Here is a 22,516-nt window from a genome sequence, read left to right as displayed (position 1 = left end):
TGAGATTGGAGATCCTGGAATGCCCGAAGCCTATTATCCTCCAAAATGTCAGAAAGAGTGTGAATGCCTTTAACACTCCATTGACAGAAAGAAATAGGACGATTTTCTATACGGAGAGAAAAATTATGAAATAATGGTATATGAGGATGAAGCTTCAGGTGTGTATTAGTGTGTGATTCTACAATTCTCTGTGTAACAACAAGATGAGAAATTATAGGTCCGAATTTAGATTTACAAGGGATGTTAGAATAAATCACATCTTGAAGCCTGTGAGGACTTATTAACTCCTCTTCTACTGAACGCCAAGACACCTGGGCCTCTGGGTTAAGCCAGGTATGAAGAGCCCTAAGTGTGAAGGACCAGAAATAAAATTTAAAATTAGGAATGCCTAGGCCACCAGAACTTTTTTGTCTCTGTAAAATAGACATTTTGAGGCGTGGGCGTTTCCCTTTCCAAACATATTTTGTAATTAATTTTTGTAATTTTTTCAAGTAACCAGCAGGGGGTAATATAGGAAGCATGGAACTACAAAAGTTGATACGAGGTAATATATTCATCTTAATAATCGAGACCCGAGCTTGAAATGAATTGGAGATAGGTAACCAACGCACAAGATCCGACTCCACCTGCTTAAGGACTGAATTATAATTATTTGTGATGGTGAGATGAAGAGAAGGAAATGTATTTAAACCAAGATATTTAAAAGTATGGACCACTGGTATTTTTGTAGGAGGCGCAGCCTTTCTCATGGCATCATTCAAGGGGAGAAGAGCGGATTTGGCCCAGTTGATTTTGTATCCAGATATATTGCCAAAGTCATCAAAAATAGACAAAATATGTGAAGTTGACTGTGCTGCATCTTCTAAAAAAAGCAATATATCATCTGCATAAAGAGAAATATAGTGATCAGTGTTATGTGCTGTAATGGGAGTAAGAGTAGACTGACGCACTGCCTGGGCCAGGGGTTCAGGAGAAAGTGCAAATAACAAAACACAGCCTTGTCTAGAGCTTCTAGAAACTGAGAATAAGGAAGAACATAAGTTACCGGTCATCACCATTGCCGTGGGAGAGGAATATAAAGTTTGAACCATTCTAATAAACTGAGCTCCAAACCCCATGTGTCGCAGGACTGATCATAAGTAATGCCATTCCAGGTGATCAAAAGCTTTCTCCGCATCAAGGGAGAGTACAGCACATGGGGTTTGGCTACCAGAGGCAATGTCAATAATATGTAAGAGTCTACGAATGTTGTCTGATGATAAGCGGGATTTTATAAAACCAGTTTGATCAGGGTTTATGAGCTTATGCATAAACGGCTCCAGTCGAAGGGCTAACACTTTAGCAAATAATTTCACATCCACATTCAAAAGAGAAAGCGGGGGCATCGGTAGCGTAGTGGATAGTGCCGGTGCCCCATATACAGAGGCATTGCCTCGCTGCAGCGGTCGCGGGTTCTACTCCGGCTCATGACCATTTGCTGCATGTCATCCCCCCACTCTCTCTCACTCCCCCATTTCACTCTCTCCTGTCAATTAAAGGCAAAAGCCCAAAAAATATTTTTTTAAAAAAAGAGAGAGAAAGCGGACAATAATTGGCACAATCATTTGGGTCTTTATGCTACTTTTTTATTAAACAATTTACAGACCAGTGATGCATAAGAGGTATGTAATTGTAGTAGCATGTTCTTTCCATAAGTACCATTACCATCAAGACCATCCATTAAAGTAGTTGTCTTAATACTGTGTTATGCTGTTATTAGTCATGTTAGTGTAATTTTTATAAATATAAAATAATTGAATGGACATCCATTAATGCTACAGTAGGACTGTGACAGGCTATTAAAAAAATCTTGTGATAAAGTTATTGTTCTGATTTAGATTCTGACAATTTAATTATTTGGAGAAAATTGTTTAGAAAGTACAAATCTACTACTGGTAATAACACCCAGAATACAAAAGCGCAGATGATGTAAACAATAAAAGCAATTCGGAGGAAATGATCAGGACAATGAATGCAACACAATAAGTTAATAAAGTAAGTCCATGTCATATGAAAAAACAACAATGTCAGTGACTTGGGTTATGTGTGTGTGTACTGCAAGAGAAAACAGCAGGGATAATGCTAAATTACTCATATACTATATTAAAGACATGAGAAACGTATTGAGGCTGATTGTACTGCTGTTTGGTTGTTTGTTTGTTTTTCAAAAACTAGTAAGACAAGATGAAACCACTGATTCTGACGGACTCATTCACTTACCCTTCTTGAGAAGAAATTTCTTTTTAAACCAACTTACGCAGTTTTCACGAAGATTCTGACATTCACCGATGTTTTCTTATCAGGGACTTGTTCTTAGGTGAGAACAGAATCTGCACACACTCAAGAGAACTCTTACACACATTTGGTTTCACATGTTTTTGAAAAAGTATTGATTATTGTGTTTTCCTCAATTCTACAGTTACATAATATTATAGGATTTGAATTGTAATATATTTTACAATGTGATAATAAGTGATTAAGATTTTTTTTAATAATTATTTTAATTATTTTACAATGCTTTGTGGTCTGAACTAGGCCAAACTAACACTTCAGTTAAAGGGAGCCAGCCATCTAATAATTAGTCATTGATCATGCAAGATAATATCATGGCCAGTTTTAAAAACACAGACAGAGGCTACATGGCTCTGATCTACTAGAAATTGGAAAAGAGTCTGTCACCTATTTTTAGCAGATTTTTCCATATGTAAAAATCCAACATAAATGTCTGTTTTTCTGTAGGCCAGCACAAAAGTTAACATGGCCCTGGTTCCTTCATACAAAAGTCTATGGTATTTTTCCATTGGATTGTGGATTATTGCAGGCAATAGGTGGCAAACAAACATTTATGATACCTACATGTTTAGTTCAGCAAGATAATCTTCACAGCTGAACACCACTTTTATGATTTTTGACGCATAAATACAATTGGCAGAAGTAAAAAGCTAACATTAGCCTATATACAAACTACACTTCAGTTACATGACTTAATGTCACCATCATAACCAGACTGTAAAGCCTGTGGGCGTGAAGACATTCTGTAGTGACATTTAGCCACCCTTTTTAAGACAAGTAAATACTTCGAAATGAACAGTGGAGTATTTATTAATGTATTTCATGTCATAGAACAAAACGTGAAAGTCTCTTAAGCTTGTGTTAACCACAGACCTTTTTTGGGGTATCTAACCAAAAACCCATTCACAAAACCAACTGAGTTTGAGATGAGTGCTAAAATACTTTTGGTTTCATTTTAGGACTCATTCTTGCACCACTCTATTTTGGTAGGAAAAGGGCATCTGTCTCACAAACATACCAGCACACCCTGGAGAGCTCTGCAGTGCTTGTCTCTGTCTTCAGTTCTTAAAGTTGTGCTACTATAATGCATCGCATATCCCATGCATCTTTATTTGCGTTATTTTATATCTACTCGTTACTAAATATGACAGCTCATTTGGCATTAACTTTCTGTCTGCTGAAGTACTTTCACTTCCAAACAGAGTCTTTTTTGTGTGTGTGTTTGGAGTCCAGTGTTCCATGCACCTCTGACTTTTGGTTGGGTATTCTTGACTTGATCCTCTCACCTTTTACTCCTCTACATTTTGTGTGTGTGTGTGTGTGTGTGCACACGACCCTGCAGTCTCATGCCCTTTGGGCGACCATGGCTCAGAGGAAGAGCAGGTTGTCCACCAATCGGCAGATCAGCAGTTTAATCCCCAGCTCCTCCCGTCTGCGTGCTGAAGCATCCTTGAGCAAGATACTGAATCCCAACCAGTGTGAGTGTGTTTGGAAAAAAAAAAAAGAGTAGCAGGCAGCACCCTGTATGGTAGCCTCAGCCACCACTGTGTGAATGAAGGGGTGAATGGGACTCGAAGTGTAAAAAGCACTTTGAGTGGTCAGATGACTAGATAGGCACTATACAAGTGCAGGCCTATTTACCTTTGATGGGGATTTGTGGGATGTTTACCTATGCTAATAGACCTTTTCCACAGCAGACATTTTGACATGTCATGGTAGAAAAAGCAAAGCTGTATTCAAAAACATTAATTATGGCTACATTCCACTTAGGGCAGGCTGTGATATTGTGCATGTTTACTCACTGGATTAGCTAACTGGTACACTTAATGAAACTGAGTCATTGTTAGTCACAAGCCCGGTTCTAGGCAGGCATATATGAGGGGGCAGTCATAAATGTGAAGGGGGCATCATGCTCTAGCACATTTTTGCCATAGGTAGAGCTGACAAATAAAGGTCACTCACTCACTCACTCACTCACTCACTCACTCGCAGGATGTCGGGATGCTGTGTGAGTGCCCTATAGAGGTTGTCAAAGCACCGTGGTCTCAAATGTGCTCGCTGCTTGTTTTGTTGTTGATAACAATGTTTTCTACATGGAATTGGGTTGTTGTTAGCTGTGTGTCCAACCCCCAACCTAAAGAAATGGATTGCACTTTGTCAGGCCTCTACCCTAGGACATGTCCAACTTGCGTGTCCCACCTGAAGACTAAGCTCCTGCTGGTATATCTCTTAGGGTCACTGAGGCATGCAAACCCCCTGACCACAATAAAGTGGCAATCCATCAGGGAGGAAAACTGAAAAATAAAAAAAAATATAAAAAATAAATAAAATAAAAATTAAGAAAAAATAAAATACAAATATCTTTCATCCAGGCACAACCAACATCTTAACATTTATCTTATTGGATGGCCATTAGGCATCTAGACATATGAAATAAATTTGAACCTAATGATTACGATAACCTCACTATAGCCAGTATTTACCAAAGCTAGTCTTATAAAAAAACTTTTCAAACTAACAGAACTAACAAACACAACAGACATAGGCTAGAGCAGAACATTTTATTTTATTTTATTTTATTTTATTTTTTTTTTTTTGTCTTTTTTGTTGTTTTTTATGGTTTTTGTTAGCAATTTAACAGATTCTCTACACTCTACTCTCCTTTGAGCTGCTGAAAGCTGCAGGAGTGAAAAGTTAATAAAAGCTTTGTAAAAATCACTGTGATTATCAAAAAACAGCGTGCAGAACTAGAGGCTGGGCGGGGCTTTATGTAGGGGTCTGGCACACACAGGACATTTGTCCTCAGTATGTGACATGCAGCAGGCACTCAACTCTTGCTGTGCTTGTGTGATTGAAAAAACGTTCGCACTGACAGGCTCACACTCTATGCTCACACTGCTATTTTTACTTTTGTTTTTTGTTGTTAACTATATATTAAGTATCTCACGACACGAGACGCTACAATGAGTTTAATCAAGCTTCACCTTACTGCTGCATTCTGCCTCACTGAGACTGAGAAACCTGACACCGATGCATCTTGGCTCATTTGCATACTAAACAGTGATTGGGTGTTTACTGGGGGGAGGGTCTCTGCCGACTACAGACAGTAGATCATGCACAGCCGGCACACAGCATGGAGTGGAGACAGATGAGAAAACGTTTCTATTTTGTGCGGATTTGATTTGAGGGGGCAAGACATTTGTTTAAGGGGGCATTGCCCCCTTTTGCCCCTGCGTAGAACCGGCCTCAGTTAGTCAGGTATGTGACCAGTTTCACCTGTGCTTTTCTTACTGTGACAAGTTAAAATGTCTGCTGTGAAAAAGGTCAACTAGGATCAACTGGCACATGCTTTCAACTTGTGAGGACAATAGAATGGTGCCCAAATGAGTCCTAAAACCCTGAAAAACCCTAAATCCCTAGATGTCTGAATTAAAGCCACAGTGTGTAGGAATTTCTCCCATCTAACGCTGAAATCGTATATTCCATTCAAACAGATAGTGCACTCTAGCGCCTCACTGTTTCAAACGCGTATTGCAATAACGGTAGCCACTGTGTACCAAAAAGCTATGATAACATTGATGAAACCATGTCATCCAATACTTCATGGAGTATTCATTCAGGCCCTGTTTAGATGACAATGGTTTCTCTTAAAACGGAAAAGTCTGTCCTTTGCATTTTAAAAAACTTCTGCGTTTATATGACAACGTTACTGAAACGATCCCCGTTCACACGGAGCCACTAAATCTACACCATGGCATGGCGCCATGCGCCTGCGCTGAAGCGCGTTCCTCTACAACACGGTGATTACAAACCAAAACAAAGAAGACACAACGGCGAAAGCATGCACATATAACTTTGTCTGGATGGACGACAAGTTGCTACAGTAACAGATCTACACTTCACTTTAAATAAACAGGGTGAGCAGCACAAACAGAGGTCGACGAGGCCGGTTCTACACAGGGGCAAAAGGGGGCAATGCCCCCTTAAACAAATGTCTTGCTCCCTCAAATCAAATCCGCCGAAAAAGGCACAAAAGAGAAAAGTTTTCTCATCTGTCTCCACTCCACTCCATGCTGTGTGCCGGCTGTGTGTGATCTACTAGCTGCAGTCGGTAGAGACCCTCCCCCAAGTAAACACCCAATCACTGTTTAGTATGCAAATGAGCCAAGATGCATCAGTGTCAGGTTTCTCAGTCTCAGTGAGGCAGAATGCAGCAGTAACGTGAAGCTCCGTTAAATTCGTAGCATCTCGTGTCGTGAGATAGGCCTACTTAATTAGGCTGACCAAACGTCCTCTTTTGCCCGGACATGTCCACTTTTCACGTCCCGTCCGGGGCGTCCGGGGCGTCCGGGGGTTTTTATAAATTGATGATAATGTCCAGTTTTCCGTGTGTGTCTGTGTGTGTGTGTGTGCGTGTGTGTGTGTGTGTGTGTGTGTGTAAGAGTGCAGCACGGGCCACATATTTCTGTCAAAACCCAACCTGAACCTGACATTGTTTAATTACTAAAGCACTGAGTTTGTGTCACACAGTTGTTATGGTTACTGATAAGGTGACCATATTTTGATTTCCAAAAAAGAGGACACTCGGCCCAGCCAAACATAGCCTACTTAAATGATACTCGCAGTTTACTCAAAGATGCCTTATAATTTTAATAGGCCTATAGCCTATTTAAAGTTTATATGTATGGATAGAAAATTCAGTTATATTACAAAATAATATCTTTCAAAGGCAGAAATTCAGATAGGCCCCCAATAGGGGACAAATACACACACTAGAGTGTGGCGATCCGAGCCCGACGGGTCCCGACGGGTCGGGCCGGGTTTGGTCAAAAATGTATAAATTGTATTCAGACTCGGGTCGGATTCGGTCAGCTTTCAGTGAAAATGTAGTGTAAAAATAAATAAAATCCTATTGTCTGTCCTGTTTATTGCTTGGGCACTGTTATTTACGTGACAACACCTGAACATAACACACACAGACACACATTGGCTGTTTGTTTCTACCTCTCTCCTCTCTGGAAGTCTCGGGCCTCCAGCCGCCCGCCTCTGCCTTGATTAAACGCTGAAAATAAAATAAAAGAGGGAGATGGGTGTCTCCTATTTTATCTTATTTTGTTTAATTTCTCCCTCATCCCCCGCTGGAAGCGTCGGACCTCCTGCCTCCCGCTCCCGTCTCAAACACGGAGGTCTCCCTCTCTGCTGAGCACCTACAGCGTACGCCCGGCCTGTTAAATAGCCTGTAACCATAACAACTGTGTGACACAAACTCAGTGCTTTAGTAATTAAAGAATATCGGGCATCAGAAATATGCGGCCCGTGCCGCACTCTAACACATACACACACACACACACACACAGAAAACCGGACATTATCATCAATTTATAAAAACTCCCCGGACGCCCCAGACGGGACATGAAAAGTGGTCATGTCCGGGCAAAAGAGGACGTACAGGCTATTTAACAGGCCGGGCGTGCGCTGTGGGCACTCAGCGGAGATCTTATCCAATAAGATAAATGTTAAGATGTTAGGTGTGCCTGGAAGAAGGATATTTGTATTTTATTTTTTCTTAATTTTTTTTTTTTATTTTTCAGTTTTCCTCTCTGAGGGATTGCCACCTTATTGTGGTCAGGGGGTTTGTGTGCCTCAGTGACCCTAAGAGATATACCAGCAGGAGCTTAGTCTTCAGGTGGGACACTCAAGTTGGACATGTCCTAGGGTAGAGGCCTGACAAAGTGCAATCCAGTTCTTTAGGTTGGGGGTTGGACACACAGCTAACAACAACCCAATTCCATGTAGAAAACATTGTTATCAACAACAAAACAAGCAGCAAGCACATTTGAGACCACGGTGCTTTGACAACCTCTATAGGGTACTCACACAGCATCCCAACATCCTGCAAGTGAGTGAGTGAGTAACCTTTATTTGTCAGCTCTACCTATGGCAAAAATGTGCTAGAGCATGATGCCCCCTTCACATTTATGACTGCCCCCTCATATATGCCTGCCTAGAACCGGGCTTGGAGCTCAACATTGTTGTTGTGACGGTCGACTTTCTCACATATGCCCAGTGACTGGAACCGTAATGCGCATGTGCGTAAAGTCTCCGCTTTCAGAGGAACTGCATATTGCAAGTTAACATGACAACAGAGATGCTGCCATTTCCAAAAAGCTGCACTCTGGAACCCGTTTTCAAAACATTGCGTTTTCAGGCACCCAAAACACCGCCGTCGTGTAAACGATTTTCAGTTGAAATCGTTGTCATATAAATGGGGCCTCAGGCTCCTACACAGACTGTTGGGGCGGGTGTAAATTGAAACCAAATCCAAACCAATCATGTCTTGTGTTTTCACAACTGACAAGTGGCTCAACCTCACACACCTCATCCCTCGCCTTACATCACTGCACCACTGACAGCGGCGCTGGCCTGTGATTGCATTGGCCTGGCCTGCCTGTCTGGAAAAAACTGTCAGGCAGGCCAGCAGGCCAATCACAGCGTCCCTTTTAAAACCTTTCTCCTTCAGCAGCTCCTTCCACCTGTGAAAGGCTACCCCGATGTTGCCCCTCGTTTTTTGAATGCGCCAACCATGTTACCTGTTTGATTCCCTTTGGGCTTTCTTGACAACGAGGATTCCGTCTCCCATGATGCTGCATATGCATGATCCTGCATTATGCTCAAAGAGTGGGACTTTGTTATGCTGCAGTAGTGCAGGCTTTCAAATTTGCTGGGGTAGTAGCGAAGCGCTTCTTGCTCCTCTCCTTCGGCTTCTTAGTCACGCAGCGCTGGCATGGCTCTCAACGAAAATGCCGAAGGTAGGTCCCTGGTAGTGCTATATGTCCCTTGCTGGCAGATGTATTTTCAAGATGGCGGAACGTCATGGAACTGCCCAAACAACTTACCTACCCAATGTACAAACAAATCCAAAATTCTCCTTATATGAGAATAAATCAGATTATTGATGGAGGTAATACACCAATGATGACATATTTATGAATGCAGACATTGATTTTTGCCAACAACTGAAAACGCTACACAATGTCCCTTTAAGGTCTGTCAACCCTGTCTCACCCTGAAGTCATGATGCTTGGTCAGTGACTTCTGGCATCAGACACCAACGAAAAAAGACGTCCTTTCACGTTAGCATATTACTCCACCAGTCACCGTTATTGTTTAATAGCACCAGGGAAATGTAGTGGGACAACAATGAAAGGTAAGGGTGTCGAAGTCCAAGTAGGGCATGAGGGAAGGGTGGTGCATGGGTCCAACAACCACCAACTTTCACCCAGGAGGCTGGTGTTTGCTTCCTGTAACTTTGTAAAGCTAAACCCTGTTATTTTTCCTAAACCCAACCATGTGCTTTTGTTGCCTAAATGTAACCACGTGTGTGTGTTAGCAAAATGTAACCACGTGTGTGCGTTAGCAAAATGTAACCAAGTGCATTGTTGCCGAAAAAAAAAAAAAAATCAGTTCATGATGTTTTATCAATGTGGTGCATTTATTTTGAAACTGTAATACTAACTGTACATTTCCTGTGAAATCAGAGGTGTATTTTGAAAACAAACATTGCATGTAACAGGCTGAAGTTGACACAGTGTTCCAGAATGTCAACAACCAATGATGATAACTTGAATGTCATATCTCGACATGGAAAGTCCATGACCAAATATGAACTGAGATCACTCCAAGATCGGAGTGAGAATGTGTTGGGTCTGTGGTTAACACAAGCAGAAGAGACTTTCACATTTTGTTCTACGATATAAAATATGTCAGTAAATACTCCATTGTGAATTTTGAAGCTTTTATGTGTCTTGATTCAAGAATGCAGTTGCTAACAAGCTGCTTAATGAGACTACAGAATGTTATCACGCTGACAACAGTTTTACAGCTTCAGTGTGGTAGGGATGTTAAATCATGCGACTGTAGTATAGTTTGTTTAGAGCCAAACATTACCTTTTTCCTTCTAGCGATTGCATTTAAACTTCAAAAATCATTAAAGAGTTGTTCATTTGAAAGGACAATTTTGCTGAACAAAAGGTGTAAGTATCATAAATGTTTGTTTGCCACAGAGTTTATATTCTGCACTAATCCAAATGGGAAAATCCCATTGGATTCTGAAGAGGGAACCAAGGTGAAGCTAACTTCCATATCTGCGTACATAAAGAAGTCATCCCTGCAGCACTCTATGAGATTCATCATTACAGGTGCAAACAATTCTTGGGTTTAAGAACACGTCATTAATCTGACATAAACTTTTATTTGGACCTTTCTTAAATGTTAGTAAATGAGGCCCAATGCTGGATGCGAAAAATGTATAATAAAACCAAACATTTTTGAATTAATACATAAAAGGGATTTTGGAGATACAAGACTTTTTAAGAGCATCCAGACAAAATAATGTTTCCTAACGTAATGCATAGGAATGCTAGATGGCAAAGTCAATTATTAAATTTCAATGCCACGTCAAATGTATGAACACATTTGGAGAGAAGATGGTTAGGGGAGAATTTGGTCGGTTGTCACAAGCATTAGATCTCACTTATGAAGTTTGAGAAAATGACATGACAATGTCATGAAATTTTCAGCACTGGGGTCATGGGTCACCTACAGGGTTATTTTAGTGATAAGACACTTTATATTGAGGTGGGATGACATATTAATACCCAGCTCTTCTGTATTTCTCTTCATGGCCTTTACACATTGGGTTTATAATAAAACAATTATTACCATTAAAAAGTACGAAGGGAGAGCTTGTCACTTTCTTTTTGGGGTCAGTTGTTACATGTATGAAGAACATGTTGTCATAAGAATTTTTTTTTTTTAAAAAATGCAATTCTAAGTGCTTGCTTGAGCAAGTCCAGTTGCCTATGATATAGCACTTAGAATTACCATGACCTGGATGACTGAGAACCTTCAGTCATCAGACACTTCTAAGAATGATTTTTTTCTGTTTATGCTTTACTCAATATAGGAAATGTGTTGGAACTGGAACTGGGTGTTCCATTTAAATGAAACATTTTAATAACATTAAAGTAACATAGGGACAACCAATCCCATAGTGTGTGACTACCAACTTCATGATAGGGAAGGTTGTTCTAAGTGCAAGATATATTTGACAGTCTATATCTTTTGAACAGACTAAGCTTAAGCTGAGTAATGTCACTTCATTCTTACCTGATACTTAAAGTGATAGTTCAGGTTTTTGGACATGAAGTTGTGTGAAACACTGACCATCTGTAGCTCTGATGTGACGGTGTCACTACTCTCAATGAGCCTCCTGCTCTGAGAAATCGCCCGTAGAAAAAGTAATTCTGAAGATGTACGGGGGACACCGTACGTCAGACTTTGCTATCAACTGGGACTATTTGGAACTATTTTCTGGCCAGTATCACTCCGCCGTGCAGGCCCGCAAGACAGCACAGCAACAGAAATCAATAAGACAGTTCATCACCATGCCGTGCAGGTGCGCAGGATAGCAACGGCTAACAAAAACTTCATCGGCTGTTTCCAACAGAGAACCAGTAGGCTATTATTAGTGAGGAAAAAGATGTACTAGCCCTATATATAGGCTACCTAATACTACAGTGCAAACACCGGCTCAGGCTCACGACACACCCTCGTCAGCTGCTGTACGTAAACAGAGGAATACCAAAATGGTGCGAACAGCTGTGGGAATAAAAACATCGCCGGCTCCCAATTCCATCGGTTTCCTGTTACAGATGTAACCCGCAGGCAACTTTGGCTAACCCACCACCAGAGCAAAGCAGAGACCGGTCGTAATCACATATGAATTCACATTTCTATGTGATTGATTACTCATGTCACGGATTTAGCAGTTAGCCTAATATAATAAACTAAATGCCGACGGTAAAACGAGGGCGCGTATAATGTACTCTCCACAACACAACAGGCTATTAGTTCAGTCAAACATTTTGTTTTACAGACAATCAGTTACAGACATCGTTATATAGACTGGTATTAGGTAATATATTTGGGCACAGCAGTGCGGAAATTGCGTTTTCTCTGTCTGTCGGGATCTGTGGGCAGCTGAAGTGAGCCTGACATACGCGCAGTTGCTTCACCCTTGCCGGCTTGGTAGCGAGGTTCATCCCAATTGACACAAGCCAAAGTTGCCAAAGTGATGAACTGTCTTATTGATTTCTGTTACCGTGCTGTCTTGCGGGCCTGCACGGTGGAGTGATACTAGCCAGAAAATAGTCCCAATTGATAGCAAGGTCTGACTTAATGCGGGGATGTTTTAAAATTATTGAAATAGTCTAACAAAACACATGCATACTTTCTTGTAGCTTAAAACCTTTTGGTTTTAAGCTTAAGCTTGGTTTGGTTATCATTTAAAAACAAAAATTAAAATGACTGGTAAAAATAGATTATGACCAGATTTTTATGACCCTGTCGGTCAAAATGACTGGCGACGAAAAGTCTAGCACAACGTCTGTGTGGCACATTTCTTAACTTCTACCACTCAATACCAACACATTATTATCATTACCAGTCCTCATTTTTGCTACATTTAATCGTAGGTCCAAGGTAAGTCCAAGGTCCATTTTTGGTATTTTTGGTACTCACTATAGGGGGCTGGTTTACTCCAGAAACATACACACTGTTTATGTGTATGTTGAGGAGCTGCTGTATCAAAATGAGTTATCTTCCCCCAGAAATTAGGGTTACGATATGTTTCTTTTATGATTCCAATCCATTCCTCTTTTGCTGTGGCTCAGCATTTAAATAACCTTTATCAGATTTGATGGTTTAGTCACAGATTTTCCCAAAAAGTCTTGTGCTTTTCTTTCATAAATGTGGGAATGAAATCGAGTTAAAATCTACAAAACAGTGAAATTTATCTGGCCGGGCAGCTCTCTGGGTGTTCAGCACCCCTAAACCTCTGATCCTAGAATCGTCCCTGACACTAACATATGCGCTCATCATGTCCCAGAGCGCTGTTTCCTTGCACTAATGGTTTTGTAGAAATCCAGTAAAAAGCGCACACAACAAAAGCATTATAATCCAGACCACAGGTATTCACAGCACTTCGTATGGTAGAATAAGTGTCATCACGCTGTGAGCATGAACTAACTTTCTTGCGTGTATTTAGAAAAATATGTGTTAAAAAAAAAGATTTTCTTTTTTGTAGTTTATTGCACTTTTTAACAATTTATTTCAGTAGTATAGACATAAGTCCATACATGCATGTAAAAATGTAAAGATATGCTCTACCAGTCACATATAAAGGAGGAAATTAAGCAAACCGGTCTCACTTCTGGCTTTAGACACAAAGTCGTACTTCCATGTCAGTATGATGTGCAGCCAGTTGCTGTTATAGTTTAATGGCACCCCAGAGGGATCGAGGGAAACACAACAACAACAACAACATCAACAGCAAAAGTTAAGGCGGCGAAAGTCCAAGTAGGATGGGTGGGAGTGGTGGTGGATGGGTCCATTAACTACCAACTTTCACCCAGGAGGCTAGCTTTCATTTCCCGTAAGATTGTAAAGCCAAACCCTGTTCTTTATTCCCTAAACACAACCATGTGTGCGTGTTGGCTAAATGTAACTACGTGTGTTTGTTGTTGAAGGAAAAAATGTCAATTTGGTGACGTACTGTGTTGACTGTATGCAAAGTGTATTTTGAATACAGACAATGCATGCACAGGCTGAAGTTGTAACGGCATCCCAGAACATCAACAATCAATGCACCCAGGGAACCTTGCACGTCCTATCTGGACGTGGAAAGTCCATGACCAAACGTTGGTAAGTGGTGAGGTCGGAGTGAGAATGTGTTGGATGAAGATAAAAAATGAAAGATGTTTAAATTTTTTTTTTTTTTTTTCTAATTTTGACCTTTTAAAAAGCGGCAGCAACTATATATAAAGATGCCACTAATACTGAAGATATTTTGCGTAGGTGGATATAGAATATGAACAAATAGCCTGATCTTTCTTTGTCATAAAAAATCATTACTGTTGATACTAAATCACTATAAAAATGGATGAGGTATCAGCCCCAAGAAAGACAGAGGCAACCATATCTATGTAAGTGGTGTGTGTTCATTTGTCTGGCATTGATCTGTGCTCCAGCTAGACAGGAAGATGGTTTGACTGTGTTTTGCCTCCTGAACCCATTGTAAGGCCTGGCACAATGTCAGCTCTGAGTCCTCTCACTGTAACAGAGGAGTACCGACAGATCCTCCAAACATGCTGTACACCTTCATGTGCTGAGTAAGTACTGACAGAACAGAGGTGAGGAGCTGAAGTGGGAACGCTTCCAAAAGGACGTAGAGTTCTCTAATCATGGCAGGACGCAGCGTTGTTTTCTCTCTGTCTCTCAGGTAACGAACAAGAGAGATGGGGGTAGATTAAGTGATGTTTGCAGAGCTCTGGAGTCATGAGGGTCTCTGTAACTGCCTGTATGGGGCTACATACACACAAACTTTAGGAAATTGTGCCAGTCAGCACAGGAGAGACAATCTCTATGGAGCAGCCATCTTCTGCACTCCTTTCAGATGATTTCTCTGGTATTTGGCATGAAAGGTTATACAAATATGCTGATGATTCCGAACTAAAGCAGTATCCTGTTTCAGTCCGCTTTCATTTCAAGCTGAGATGTCATTCTAGTTGGAGGGCCTCTTCATGTCTCTCTGATCAGTGTCTTGTGATAGGGAGAGCATTAACTGCTTTTTTTTATTTTGGAAAAAAATGCACATATACTGTATATCAAAGGTGACTGGTGATGGGTTTGATGTTATGGTGGCCTTGTGGTAGAAGATGCAAACCACATGACTGCAAGTCAATGGTTGCATTCTTGCCCAGGACCTTTGTTGCTTGTAGTAACCTCCCCTTTTCCTCATGCTTCTTGTCTGTATCTCTGTTGTAAACTATCCCATAAAGGCCATGGATATATTAGGAGACCTGGATACAGCGATGAACACAGGGCCCTGTTCATTCCTATAAACGTTGCTCAGTGGCGCATGAAGCCCAAATGGTTCAACTGCCGCATATACAATTTCTTGGATGATCTGGGGATTACTGGCACTACTTACACATTGTGCAGCCCATAAAGCAGGTGCACTTGAGACATGCGGTGGCCAAGCACGACCAAGTGTGGCTGAGCATCTAATTTCCGCTAACCACACGGCTAACTTCCGGTTTAGCGCTCTGCTAACTTGAAAGATGTGAATCAAAATGTACTGACCCATACCAGGCTACTTGGTGGAAACAAGGGTTTTGTTACCCTACTGTTGGGGTACCTAGCAAACTGATCTGATACTTAAAGGCAGAGCTAGAAACACTGCAGTCCAATGATTGGTCAAAGATACAATTATTTTGCTGACACCAGTGCAGCACTGTAGCATTTTACAAACTCTCTTGGTGTTTTTGGCAGTATTTTTACTTACTGCCTGCACCCTTTTCTCAAAGAAAGCTTGTCTCCTTCCTGTAATAAAACAGCTACGTACTGAGAAGAAAAAATACAAAATATTTAATATCTTCTATTGTGCCTGTTGTGCAGCTATTACAATTGGGCAGTAATGCCACCTGCAGTTAAGAATACTGTCTGCAGAGGAAATGCAAACAGATCTAGGGTTTAGGTATATGTCCTAACAGGTTAGCATGTGTTGGGTATTATACAGAAAGTGTTTGATGGAAATGTAGCTTCCATTTTCTTTTACTGTAACACCTACAGTGTAGCTGCCAAATGAGATGACTTTAACACTGAATATAGTTGTTTATTTAATTCAATAAATAAATATACTCAGTCACATACACTATATAGTGCATATCTTAATAACTGTGATTATCTGTGTGCTGAGCAGACACTTCACATGTACCAAGTATCCTCAACTAAGACATACTGCTTTTCACTCTATGTCTCCAGCTTCTGTTCATTTATTTTACTGGTGTTGCAGATAATAACACACATATGATCAGGATGTTGACAACAGGCTTTTCAAGTTTGCTTTTAATAATAATAAAATATCATTGTTCTACCATCTGATTTGATTTTTTTGGCTGTAGAGCAGTATGATTTTCTGCTAAAATCAACTCTTCCATTTAACCTATAATGTTAAATTGCCCTACTTTTGCAACATCAAACTTAACACACAGCAGTCATAAAGTGTGATGTACAAACCTAACTAATCACTGGAGAAGTTTTGGGATGCCCAACAGTAAGTTCATAAAACTGTAACTAACACATAGTAACAACAGACACATAACGTCAGAGCTGCAGCAAATAATTTTTGTTACTGATTATTATTTTTATGACTATTTTAATTGATTGGTACTCTAAAAAATGTTAGATATCAAGGATAAGTGCCCATTACAATCCACTAAAGCCCAAAGATTACAACTTTAAATGACTTGTTCTTTTCTGACCAAGAGTCAGAGTCAAGCTCTTCAGTTTACAATGATATGAAAGAGAAAACCAGCAAATCAATGCATCTGAAAAGCTGAAACCAGAGAATGGGTGAATTGATTGCTTGAAAATGACTTAGGCCTTAAAGATTTAGCAATTATCGTAAGAGCTGCAAATTAATTTTCTGTTAATTGCGAAATCTAAAATCGACAAATAGTTTCAACTCTACTTTATAAACCAAAACCATAAGTGTGAAAACAGATCTGGCAAACTATACTAGGCTCAGGTAATGAACCACATATTGGATTTTTTTTTGATTGGATCTTTAATTTAGTTATCATCCAGTATCTTACTCTAATCTTGAATTTACAGTGCATACTAAAAGGGGCATTATTGTTTAATTTCAAACGAATCTAAGATTAATGCCACAAAATAAAGTCCAAATCTGTATCAATTTGACAAAATCTAATCTTTCAGAGTTTCATTTGGGCTATATGTTGCTACATTTGATTGAACTTTTCCCAATACAAGCCTTTGTGCTATTGGCAATGTAAAAATACCATTTCAGGTGTTCCTACCATGAATAAACAGACTGTAGCATACTGTCTGACTGGAAGTATTTGAACAAACATAATATTGTAAATTACTAAGTCACAGGATGTAACACTGCTGAGAACACAAATGAATATGACTACTAATGTATTCAATAAAAATTAATAATTAAAACACTTGGAAATGTCAACAAAACCTCTCCGGCTATTATCAGAGATGTAAATACATTTTAGCAAGGTCAAAGTCTGATAAACCTTACTGACACTGCAATCACATTATTTAGCATTCTCTTTTAAGTGTGTGCCTGTAAGATACGTGTAATTTTTTTGTCACACTGTTTCACCAGTACAGGTACAGCACTAATAGGAGCCTATTTACTTACTTACTTTACTTATTTACTTCTAGATTTCAAGTTCAGAGGTTAATTTTGGTATTTTTCAACATGGACAATGTTCTCCCACATGTTTGTGTCTAAGTGACCAGTGGGGACAACAATTTTTGAAACTGGTCCAATATTGAGTGAGAAAGCAGCGGCAAAACAGGCTGCAATGTAAACAATGGGACAATTGCACACACTCAATGTATGTCCAATTAAAGTGTTTGTTTTTGTCACTGACAGACTGTATTATTATACATGTCTAACAACATTACAGAAAGGATCCTAACAAAGATAGACTTTTGTGTTAAAGAGTATGATCCTTTTTGTTTGATGCGAATCAGCCCTGAAATTGCCATTGCCAAACCCTCCAGACTCCATTTAAACAAACAGTGGTTTTAGCATGTATAGAGCCAGCATATTTTCACACTTTAACTGGGTAAGTTAAAGGTTTATTTCAACCAAGCCAAAGTTGGTGATTGTAGGAACAGTGGAAAGACAAACCAAGATGGCTTTTGTGAGTTTTGTTTTGTTGTTGTGGACTTTGAATTAAGTGTTTTTACCAATGATAAAATTTGTTTGTTTAAATGGAGTCCGGTGACTTTTGACAATGGCAATTTTGCAACCCAGTCTCATTCCAAAGTTGTCAAATGCCAGTGCTTGGGCAGTGACTTCCGGCGTCAGACAACAATGAAAAAGCTATCGTTTGCTGTTACTGTTTAATGGCACCCGGCAGCATTGAGGGAAACATGGCGGGATGATGACGTAAGTTACGGAGGTGAAAGTCCAAGAAGGGAGGGCGGGAATAGTGGTGGATGGGTCCAACACCTACCGACTTTCACCCAGGAGGCTGGTGTTCACTCCCCGTAAGACTGTTACGCCATACCCTGTTCTTTTTTCCTAAACCCAACCATGTGCGTGTGTTGGCTTAACACAACCAAGTGCGTTTGTTGTTGAAGGAAACAAACGTCTATTTGCAGTGTTGTACCAATGTAGTGTGTACAGATTGAAACTTGCTGTATGCAAACTGTACAGTTCCTGTGAAAACAGAGGTGTATTAACTTGGCTTCTTCTCCAGAGCCTTTGTGCTCCACTGTCTCTCAGATTAACTCATATCACAGCGGTGCCTAGATAGTGTGACGTATGTGGTTGTGCTGCTGCCGTGGTCCTGCCAGATGCCTCCTGCTGCTGCTGTTATCATTAGTCATACTTCTACTGTTATTATACACATATGATTATTGTCACACATGTATACTATCAGATATTAATACATACTTTCAACATATTGTACCGCAGTAACCAGAACTATAATTATAATATTATTACTTTCATTAATGTTGTTGTAAGCTACTGTCATTACCGTTTGTCCTGCATCTCTCTCTGTCTCTGTCTCTCTCTCTTTCTGTCTCATTGTGTCATATGGATTACCGTTAATTTATCATGTTGATCTGTTCTGTACGACATCTATTGCACGTCTGTCCGTCCTGAAAGAGGAATCCCTGAGGAGGGTCCAAAGGACAGAGGGATGTCGTATGCTGTAAAGCCCTGTGAGGTAAATTCTTATTTGTGATATTGGGCTTTATAAATAAAATTGATTGATTGATTTATTGATTGATTGATTGATTGATTGATTGATTGTATTTTGAAAACAGACAATGCATGTAACAGGCTGAAGTTGACACAGTGTACCAGAACATCAACAACCAACATACCCAGGGTACCTTGCACCACATATGTCGACATACAAAGTCCATGACCATATGATATGTGGCAAGGTAGGAGTACAAATGCGTTGGATTTTGAGGCTGCTACTGGTTAGCAAAAAGGATCTCACTCTATAACAAAAGTTGTCTGTCTTTGGAGGGATCCTTTCTATTATGTCATTTGACACTTAGAATTAGGGCCGTAACGGTACATGTATTTGTGTCAAACCGTTCGGTACGCGACTTTCGGTTCGGCACGACCCTGTACTGAATTATTGGGCGCAGGATATTATTTTATTTTATTTTATTTTATTTTAATTCTATTTTTGCGAGCCGAGCCATTTAAAATATCTAGTTCCTCGACGGACATAATTGAGTGACGGACCGAGTCCCGTACATCTCCGCTTTCACTTTGTGCAGCGCATTCTCGCATTTTGACAACATGGCAAGTGAGCCTGACGAACCTGAAGACCCACCCGCAAACCTTAAGTCCTCCATTTGGGAACGCTTTGGTTTCAGGGTAAAATACGAAGATGGAAATAAACAAGTGGACAAGACAAAAGCAGTGTGCCGACACTGCAGAACAGCGGTCGTGTATGTACTTGGAAACACGTCTAACATGCTAACGCATCTAAAGCGACACCACCCGAGTTTGAACGTTAACCGGCACGACTAGAAAAAGCAATCTGGTGCAAACTACTTTATTGTTGTCGTTTAAAAAGAAAGAGCGTTTCCCTGACCATCGCGCTAAAGAAATAATCAACGCCATTGGAGTTGAGTAAAATTGTTTAAGCGGCACTTTAGATATAAGCATGTTTTGTTTACTGCACTTTAAGAAAGTGGGAAAGCTAAGTAAGTTCCTAGTAAAACTGAATCTGAGCAGGCTTTAAAGCTGACCAGCTGCACTATACTTTTTATTTTAACTGAGTAAAACTGTTTAAGCAGAAATGTATATTTATATTTTTCATTCAAAAAATGTGATAAAAAAAACAGCAGGATTTTATTTTTCACTTTTATATTTCTGTTTTCATTCAAACAATGTGAAAAAGCAGGATTTTATATATATTTGTTTCATTCAAAAATTGTGTAAAAAGAGTTAACTGCTGTGGTGGTATGTTTTAATAAGGTTACCAATAAGTAAAAGATATTTAATAATTGTCTATTTTTTTCATTACTGTACCGAAAAAAAACGAACCATGACTTGTCTACCGAGGTACGTACAGAACCGAAATTTTTGTGTACCGTTACCCCTACTTAGAATAATAATCTCAGCCTATCAGTGGACATAAAATGACCATGCACCATTGCCCCATGTGGTAACATTGCAGCCTGTTTTGTTGCAAAATACCAAAGCTACCCTTTAAGTAAGAAAGCTGAGTGTCAAATAATCAAACACATAATTGACTGAACACACTTCAATTATTATACAGCACACACCTAACGTCAATAATTCTGTTACAGCAGAGCATCAAAAGATGATACAGTTTGCTGAACAAAACAGATAACCTACAAATTTTTCAACATTGCACATTTCTACAATAATGTTATGGGTTTCTGCAAACTTCGCTGAACTAAGTGCCGAATACACTTAAATCTCATATTCTCTGTATGTCCTTGTCATCAGCAGCTTGACATCTGACTGAGCTGATAATCATGTTTTTCTTAATAATAGCATCAATATATTTGTGACTTAAACCTCCCAAATGCAAAGTTCCATTAGCAGAAATGGAGTCTCATTGATTCATTAAAACTCAGGAGCCCACCTGAGCTTTACTGAGGCACAGGACAAAATTCTGTGTGGATGGGACCTGCAGTCTGTCAGGGGAGCAAAGCATGATAGGACAAAAACAGCAAACCTGAGAATGCTTTCCTGATGTGAACTGACCTTCTATGTGTTTCTAACAGACACCTTTTGTAAATAGATGGAAATATAAGGAATCTGCATTCTTTGTATGTTTGGCCTTCACAGCTGCAAAGGTTCAAGTGTCCTCTAGATTCACTGTAACCTCCACAACTGAGCAAGTCAATTCAGGTGGTCTAATTTCTGTGCAGAGAGACCAAAGAACGACAGGGATCATACCACCTGTGAACCGTAAGATTACAGACACCATAGCAATAACCTTGAGAATGTAATTCAGGATGTCCCCATGCAAAGTGATGAAATGAAAGCTGAGCGATGACATCTCTCCCACTTTCACCTATTCAATTTTACTGACACCACACCCACTGTTACCCAGTCATGTTCTCTCCTTGTACCTTCCTCCCCGACTCACCTGCTCTGCCTTTCTGACCTCCCCATCCATCCCTCCCTTCCTCCCTTCCTCCATCATCATGCTCCACTCACCTGTTCTATCTTGGCCAGCCATTCTTTATTGCGGGCCAGTTCCGCCATAAAGGCCTGATGCTTCAGCCACTTCCTGTGTAGCTTTTGAGCCTCGTCCCGCGCCGTGTCTCGGGCCATAAGCATCTTCTCTTCCACCCGCTGTCCCAATCACTCAGCTAGGGGAGACAAAAATAGCCACCATCAGGAGCTCAACACACGAGCCAGCCCTTCTTCCCCCCTTTCCCACAGGACGTCCTGCCTGCCTCCTCTACGCAAGAGCCAACCGCTCTGCTCTGCTCTGCAGGGGCCTAGGTACCTGTACTGTCACCACCCACCCCAACCCCCACCAGACTCCCTTTTCTGGAGAAAAAAAAAACAAGATAAGCACCTCAGCAGCGGTGGTAGCAATGGAAGTACTCAAGCCCTTCCTTTGAGTCGCCCCTGGGTCCTCATGCCCTACTGCCTCGTGGGTCTTGCGGTCCTGATGCTGCAGTGCCTGCTAGCCAGTCTCAGAGAAGGCAAAAACAACCAGCCAAATAGAGGAAATGCGCCAATGACAACACTGGTAGAGAATGACACACACACATTCAAGATTCCTTTTGGGTTGTGGGTTATCTTCAAGCTCCAAATGTCGATTACAATCCAGCTATCAGTGAAGATGTAGATGTAGCATAGCCACAGAGGAATCTTTCAGCCGGGGCAAACCTGACCATCCACCACTCGCTAGTCCCAGTCAATCTGTAGTCCAGTCTAATGATGCTGTATACAGGAGGAGGAGGAAGAGTTGAAGTGGGAGGAGCAGGGTGAATGGGATGCAGAGGCAGTGCAGAGGAGGCCGGATAACATAAGCTATCCGCTCTTTAAATG

The 22,516-nt window shown here is 40.5% G+C and overlaps 1 protein-coding gene across 1 annotated transcript in view; it reads right to left on the bottom strand.

The window, feature by feature from the left end:
* Window positions 1-22,019, bottom strand: part of LOC125897965 (spectrin beta chain, non-erythrocytic 4-like) — a 63,752-nt gene extending 41,733 nt beyond the window's left edge. Inside the window, exon 1 of the mRNA XM_049591528.1 lies at window positions 21,671-22,019. Coding sequence (XP_049447485.1) covers window positions 21,671-21,793 — 123 coding nt within the window. The 5' untranslated portion in view covers window positions 21,794-22,019. The remainder of the gene's footprint in view (window positions 1-21,670) is intronic.
* Window positions 22,020-22,516: the final 497 nt, after the last annotated feature.

Source organism: Epinephelus fuscoguttatus, linkage group LG12 (assembly GCF_011397635.1).
Source record: "Epinephelus fuscoguttatus linkage group LG12, E.fuscoguttatus.final_Chr_v1".
NCBI classification, from domain to species: Eukaryota; Metazoa; Chordata; class Actinopteri; order Perciformes; family Serranidae; genus Epinephelus; species Epinephelus fuscoguttatus.
The sequence above is the reverse complement of the archived record's forward strand: the minus strand, read 5'-3'. Positions and strand labels throughout refer to the sequence as shown.